Raw genomic sequence first — 8,172 nt, forward strand, 5'->3', positions numbered from 1 at the left:
GAGAGAAAATACAACCCTATTATTAAAAAAAACTACTCTCACTTACAACCCCAAACTATTTGGATCTCATGCATTCTACTCTAGTGCTGATGCCTCTGGACATCTATCTCAAGGAGCCCTAACTGTGACCAAAACTAAAGAAATACTGCAAAATTTGGTGTCTAGAGAAGAGTACAACAGTTCTGACCTTGATGATATTGTTCTCAAAATTTCCACTAGCAATTTGAGTTCTGAGGCTCCCAGCTCTATGACTCACCCCCTAACTCATGCAAATGAGAATTCTTACAAATTTCTAGATAAAACAATTCTGGGCAGGGACACCCTAAGAGAAGCCGGTATCATCACCATTGTCCCTGAAGACAAAGAGATGGAGTACACCCTTGTTCCAGACCCAGGAATAACAGCAACCATGGAAGAGGGAAGGATGTTCCCGGATGAAACCATGGATCCCATTGTGATAAACTCTCCATCAAAAAATAAAAACCTGCTCTACAGGAAAGCCATTTCATCTGCTATTTATTTCTTTCAAATCTCAAGCACCTCCCAATTTAAAAGAAATCTTTTCAGTTTATTCCACATTAACTCTTTCAGAAGCATCTAGACCTAATGATCAAAGTTCTCCCTTTTGTAATGGAGTCTCTCACATAGGCAGGTCCAGCACAAACACCCCAGCAAGATCACATGGCCTACAGTGGAGATCAATTCTTCCTTCTGATTTCACAACATCCATGGGTACTCCCAAATATTCTGAACTCACTCCTGTTACCATCATGGGAAAAGATATCACAAAGAAGATTGATTATAGCTTTCTACCTGAGGAAACAATTATTCCATCTGACCAAGTTATCGCTTTGCCTCTTACCTTTACCTCTGAAAATTCCATGGCAAGCACTTTTAAAGAGAATATATTTAAAGCACAAAGATTTTATAGACAGTGAGCAAGTTGCTGAGTATGAAAAAAATTATTTTATAAAAGACGTTTCAGAACGGATGGATGATATTTCTTCTGAAGGCAAAATCACTCGAGCATATGCAGATGATATAATTACTATGTCTGATGACAGTGGTTCCGAATATGTTTCAGATAACTCTGTCTTGGAATTAGAGGATAAAGCAAATAATTCCTTTATAAAAATGAGTACACTCAGATATGCCCCTAAGATGCATAGGTCTCAAGCACTATATACCAGAGTGGCTGCTTCAGATAGTCTCTCTAAAGCAATATCATCAGAGTTCGAAGCTAAAGAAAATTACCAAGCTATAATTCCTAAACAGAAAAACAAGAACTTTGACATTGAGGCCATTCTTTTCAAAGATCCCTATGCCAATGTCAAAATCAAAGCCATAGACCCACAACTCACTTCCTAATCAATGCAAGTGAAAAGCCTTCTAGATTTTATGACAAAACATCTGTGAAAAAAGTCACCATAAATGGTAATGATGACATCATAATTCCCTCTGAAAGCTCTGACTTTGGAAATAAAATAATTGAGTATTCCATTTTTTCATACATAAAACCTGTAGTTGACAATAGAAAATTCACAACTGATACTACTAATCATGCTGTCAAAAGTAGTTATAACTTGTTCAGGAAAAACATTTCACCTGCCATTTATAAGACATTTACACCCAGCAGGACAGACACTATCACATCTAGTATATCTGATTTTACTGAAGATGAAACAAGTATAGTTGTGGCATCTGACTGAATGTTTAGTGGTTTTCCTTTAGCTTAGCTTTCTAGTGATGACATTTCCAATATGGATGAAAACCCAGCTCTTACTTTTTCTTCTTTGAGAAAGATATCTTCCATTAAACTAAATGTTCCTGCTATCTCCACTGAGAACAGAAATAACATGGCCTTTCAGGCCTTCCATCAGAGAGTATCATGTCTCTAAAACCTACATCTGTTGGAGTACCTGAAACTCTCATCTTAACTGCTAATTCTCGTACTAAAGACACTGCAGCTCTCAGACTTGCAAAAAGTGAAAACTTACATCATCATCCAACAATGTTAATTTCAACAGCATCGGAGCCTATGCCAACAGATTTCGCTTACTTTAAGGAGGTATTATCTCAGGAAGGCAAAACATTAAAAGCCAAATTGTCCTGAATGCTCTTCCGTTGGTCTGTATTGTTCTCCAAGCTGATTCTACTGACTCTTCAGACAATATTGAAGATGTCAAACCTAAGACATCTGCTACTCTTATTACCAGGTACAAAATTTTTTATATTGATGCCTCTGCCATTCAAAATTCAAAACCTAAGAACACAAGCACCAAGTTTTCCACTTTTATTTCTAATGAATATGATGATCCGAATTTATATTACATAAGAGAAATAACTAAAGCTTCTACAGAGAAAAACACAGCTAGTGAATTTTAAGTGAATCACCTTATAGATGGAAATATAATAATAAGAAATGATCTAGTTATCCAGGCGGAAACAAACTCTATACAAAATGCTGACCAAAACTCTTATAAATGAATCATTGCTGGTGACAAATCAGTCAATAAGGATTATGACACTATCCCTGTAGCAGCTTATTCAAGCTTTCCCATACTCACGGATTCCCTTCCAACTAGATTGTTTCTCACAAAACCAACTTCATGGTCAGGGACTCAAATTTGCTAACACAAGTTATTGCCATTATTTCTACTGATAAAAAATCTTCGTTTTACATAGAGATCATTTCCTTGATAGAAGGAAATCCTCAGTTGGAATTTAATATAGTCAATACCAGAGAAGCAAATACTGAATTTCAACCTTCAGAAAGCACTAATGTTACTCATGAATCCACTGTTGATATAGAAAAAGTATTACCCAGATTTAAAGAAATTTCCATTTTTCCACAAGCTAACAAGGAAATTGAAGAAAACATTTTAATTAGGGATGATATTTCTCAGTTACAGATAAAAACAATTACTCCAAAGGGTATCCCTGAGGATCTTGCAGACAACAAAGTAGATATGAGGGTTGTGGCTTATCATTCTGTAAATGCCATCTTCTTTGGGAGCAAAGAAATAGCAACCCCACAGGCCAACACACCCTTCAACAACAATTTATTTACTCATGCATCCAACATGCTAAACTCTGGAGGGGAAGAGGACAAAATTGTGGATGTTGACATAACCAAATCTCAAAATGTGATTGCTCCTTTCAATTCTTTCATTATTTCTGAAGATGGAAATTACTTTGTGAGTGAAGATAATTGAAACTGGAACTTCTTTATTGACTTAATTATGAATATAATCACCTCAATTAAGGCTCATAACTTATTTTCCCCAGTAATTTCATAAACTTTGAAGATACGTATATGCTTTTTCTAAACAGGAATTCTAGTGTTCATAGGAGACACCACTTATCTAACAGTGGGTTCCTTTAAAATTGAACATGATATTTCTTCTGATGAATCTCAAGATATTCTCCACACAAGGAAAGTCTCAGTGTGGACATCACTATGACACTGGCATTTTTAAAGTCTGTTTCTAAGGACTCTTTCCCTAGTCAATTATCCCTGAAAAATCATAAGTGTGCCAAATGACCTTCCTGGGGTTTTATTAAGAAATCTTCCTTTATTAGCAGTTTTCACCTTTTCACTTAAATGTAAGGAATATACTGTGAAACACATGTCAGTAGATGTAAATTTAATACTTTCCTTGAAAAAGACAAAATGTTTCAATTACTGTAATAGACATTCCATCAATGGAAGAAACTACTATTCAGATTAAATAAAACATCTATAGAATCTGATTCTCTGTCCTTTAGTCAGATAATGTCTTCAATGGCAATGATCATTTGGTCAAAAATGAGTATACTATTATGTATTCCCTGGAGCACAAACTTCAGTTTCATCCTCAAGAGTGCTAAAATTCCTGCATTTCCACCAGGAATTCCACCATATGCTTTCTTCTCTTTGATGGATGGCACATAGTCAATCTGAAGTGTTCTTTTGAAGGGCAATGTTTTAGGAAACATAGATAATGTGAATAGCATTCCCCTTAGAGGAGGAATAATTATGCTGCAATCAATGTGATCCTACCTCACAGCTATACTAGTGGAAGCAGAGTTAGCATGATCACAAAATTAATGCCTGAAATTAAAGACTATTTGACAAATTAATATCAATGAAGATGATATAATTATTTAAACTGACATGTCTAATTGGAGATAAAGTGCTCATAAAAGTATTTTATAGCTTATTCCAACTCTCTTCATCATGACAAATACCCAGTCTTACAAGATATCTTCCAGCAAATATACAGCTAACCTCACCATCTTTTTTTTTTCCTTTTTGTACACACAAAAAACTTCCCCAAAGGAGGTACCAAGTTTTCTGTTTACAGCATGCTTTATTCTGAATTAAGCTTTATAAAAACTAAATGATGGGGGACAAAAATAGAGGTTAAGAAAATCCTCCCCCTAAGTAAGCTTACTGAGAGAATGACTGTCCCTATGACATTCTTTACTGGCCCAGGAACTGATGGTACTTCTGTTCAGAAACATATTTTTACAGAGAATGATGATATGTCTGCAACCAGGTTAATCATCTAAGACAGAAAACTGAGAACTTTGAGGTTGGGTTCATATTTAATAAAGAATAATTATTTGTCCTTGAGATAGAACCCACTATTCAGGCTGATGTTGCTGCCCTTTCTCGGATTTAGTTGTATCTGAGTATGAAACTTCAATTTCTTCTAACAACACTGGAGAAAGACTCATTCTAGCATTAACACTAGACTGCAATCTGCTTTCATCTAATTAGTTAAATCTTAAGGTTGACAACACAATGATGATGTTTGACATAATTAACATTATTATAAAAAATACTCCCTCTGAAATTGAGAATATAATTCTTAAAAATAATGCAGTTATCCACATCTTGATTCTTGTTTCTGGGTGAATTTGACACGTGACACCAGCTTCCTGCCAGTGATAACCCTCCCTGTCTTTTGGGTTAAAATAACAGCCTGCAGAAAAACATTCCTAAAACAATGTTAGCCTACAAAACTTGAGACTTTCACTGTTACTCAAGTAAATTCAAGAAGAAGTCAGAAATACAATGAAAAAGAAAACACTAAAGACCCTAACAGGCCAATAACTGTTTGTTATTATCTCTACTGAAAAAGTGAGACGTCCTGTTATGAAGAAGGGAACTAACTGAATTCCCTGCCACCTAATTACCTTCGTAGCTATACTTCCTGACAAAAACATGATTAATTTTTTTAGATACCAATTTTTTTAATACTCTGAATCTTAAGAGAAAATGACTTCACCTCAAAAATACTCTGTTACTTGATTGGAAGATAGACGACTTGAAGCTGATGCTGATAAACCTGTGGCTTCCAGAGTTTTCCTTACTAATACTAAACCCACAAGGTGCCTGGCAGTCTCTGCTATGTCTGTTTCAAGTGACCCTAACTCTACATCAGGCAACATCTTCCTTATAAACAGCAACATGGTAAATCTTAAGTTCCCTGCAATTGAAATGCTTGGCTGTGAATTTGATTTCATAATCAGAGCAGACTCTATTGTCTTTTCATACAATATCCCTGCAACTAGATGACCAATCGCAGCCTAGAAACAACCTCCAAGGAGACCCAGTCACATTGCCCCCATAGCTGATGCAACAATCACCATGATGACCCAAGCTTTAATCACTCTGATGAACACTGCTCTCCTGCCTAGAGATACCACGGAGCCCAGAAGCAAGACCTGTGAGAGTGCATAGTGCCACTTCGCCCCATGGCTGAAAATGGTTTGCCCAAAATTTATTCTCATCCTCCAACAGAAAGCAGTAAAACACCAACTGCAGCAACCATTTTCTTTGGGGCTGACAGTGCTATTCCCAAATCAGAAACAACTATTACTTCAGAAGGAGATCACGTCACTTCAGTAAACGAATATGTGCTAGAAAGCGATTTTTCAACGACTACAGACAACAAACTGACACCTACAAAGGAAAAACTCAGATCAGAAGATGATATGGGGACCGACTTTATTAAGTCAACAACTCACCTACAGAAAGAAATTACCTCTCTGACCGGCACTACAAACCCCATCACAAGAGACTCTATTACTGAAAATTTCATGACAGTGAAAATTGGGAATATTTCATCACCAGTTACTACTGTTTCTTTAATAGATTTTTCCACTGACATAGCAAAAGAAGATATCCTCTTGGATACCATTGACACAGGAGATGCAGAGATCTCAATAACATCTGAAATCTCTGGCACACTAAAGGACAGCAGTGCCGGTGTTGCTGACACTCCTGCCTTTCCACGTAAAAAGGATGAAGCTGATATGAACAATTATAATTCCTCCATCAAATCCAATGTCCGTGATGATGAGGCTGTCCAGGTCACTGATTCCATTATTCCTGAGGCTGAAATCCCTCCTGCTCCTAAAGTAAACTTCACTACTATTCCAGATATAACTGCCCTTGAAGAAGAGAAAATAACCGAAATTGACCTAAATGTTTTAGAAGATGACACCAGTGCTGTGGCTACATTAACTGACTCTGATGAGGAAAAGTTTATCACTGTGTTTGAACTCACTACCTCTGCTGAAAAAGACAAAGATAACCAGGAAGATACTCTGCTAACTGATGAAGAATCTCCCGAGGGAGCCAATATTTGGATGGAGAGAGATACTGCAAATGAAGCAGAGACCCATTCTGTTTTGCTTACTGCTGTTGAATCCAGATATGACTTCGTTGTCCCTGCATCAATAGCTACAAACCTAGTGGAAGAATCATCTACAGAAGAAGAGTTATCTGAAACTGATACAACAGAGACTGTACCTAAGATCACTGAGCCATTTTCTGGAACTAGCTCTGTATTAGATACCCCAGACTATAAGGAAGACACCTCCACAACTGAAACGGATATCTTTGAACTACTGAAAGAAGAACCAGATGAGTTCATGATTTGAAAGCAGCAAAAGGGATACCATGTAAAATTGTGCAATAGCCTAGCCAGCTAGCCTTAACATCTAAGAAGTTTTTCCAACAAGCAAAAACCTTTAGAAATGAAAGAATGTGGGCATTTAAGGCAAGTATTGGACTTAATAAATGTAGATGCTTAGGACTACAGATCATGTAACAGATTTATGGAAACTTAGAAAAAAAACACAGTGTAAGAGTCCCCCTGGTATCACAAAGTTTCAATATTCTAACAATTACTTAATGTAAAATTTTTCGCCCTAGCCCTCAGGGAGTATGAAGACAGAGCAATGTAGAAGCTCATTTCTGCAACACTTAATGATGCATATCCTTTAGTTAACAGTCAATATTATACTTTAGTGAGAATTAAGGATATGAAGATAATCAGATTAACCTCTCAAAAACATTACCATAGCACTAAGAAGTTCTCCCAGAATGCTGGTTCTAAACAATTTTTTCATTAGTATTTCACCAGTGATTTTCTTCTATTTAAAAAATTTTTAATCCTCATTCATATAAGAATTAAGAAAATTCAGTAATTGTTTAGCACCTACATGTAAGATACATAAGATTTATGGTAGGGTTCTTAGCACATGTTAGATACAAACTAAAGCAAAATGATATTTTACAAATATGCGTATTTGTCAGAAAAATGTTCTGTAAACATATATATCAATTTAATTTTCTTTCTGTTAAAACATGTTTTCTGAATTTTTGTCCATGTTTTCCAGGTCTTAAACACTGAATATCACACTCTTCTTATGATTCTTGTTAGTGATTCAAGGACATAAATCTTCATTCTTTTCTGGCACAGACTACTTAAATGGGTCTGTTTTCACTTTGCTCATTTCTCTTCAATAAATCTTTTTGGCAAGCAACTGATTTACTGTGTGTAGGTGTGTTTGATATTCTAGTACAAAATTCTCAAATTAGGAGAAAGAGAAATGAAAATTCATTGTTTGTTTAAAGAATAACATAGCTCTAATCCCCAGAAGTAAAATTATTCTATAGAGATTTATAATTGTATTACATTAAAAAAAGAAATAAAAACAATGCCAAAACACCAAGTGAATGAAATACATTATGTACGGGCGGTTTGTAAAAGGATTTACACCATTAGATAAACTATAGACTAGAATAATAATGATAGTATGTTAAAACCCAGAAACAAATTATGACACAAGTCTGTGAAGTAGACTTTAAAAACATGGGATATAATAGTTAAT

General features: G+C 35.6%; 1 protein-coding gene across 1 annotated transcript; it reads left to right on the top strand.

The window, feature by feature from the left end:
- The first annotated feature begins 5,654 nt into the window (after window positions 1–5,654).
- Window positions 5,655–7,828, top strand: CABS1 (calcium-binding protein, spermatid-specific 1). The gene is made up of 2 exons (XM_011927096.1): window positions 5,655–7,055; window positions 7,678–7,828. Exon 1 carries the CDS (start codon window positions 5,746–5,748, stop codon window positions 6,934–6,936), a length of 1,191 nt encoding a protein of 396 aa, XP_011782486.1. The 5' UTR covers window positions 5,655–5,745; the 3' UTR covers window positions 6,937–7,055; window positions 7,678–7,828.
- Window positions 7,829–8,172: the final 344 nt, after the last annotated feature.

This window comes from Colobus angolensis, unplaced genomic scaffold (genome assembly GCF_000951035.1).
Source record: "Colobus angolensis palliatus isolate OR3802 unplaced genomic scaffold, Cang.pa_1.0 Scaffold70, whole genome shotgun sequence".
Taxonomy (NCBI): Eukaryota; Metazoa; Chordata; class Mammalia; order Primates; family Cercopithecidae; genus Colobus; species Colobus angolensis.

Excerpts from the sequence above, each read along its gene's own strand:
- CABS1 (XM_011927096.1), top strand. The coding sequence starts at position 5,746 with ATGGCTGAAAATGGTTTGCCCAAAATTTATTCTCATCCTCCAACAGAA.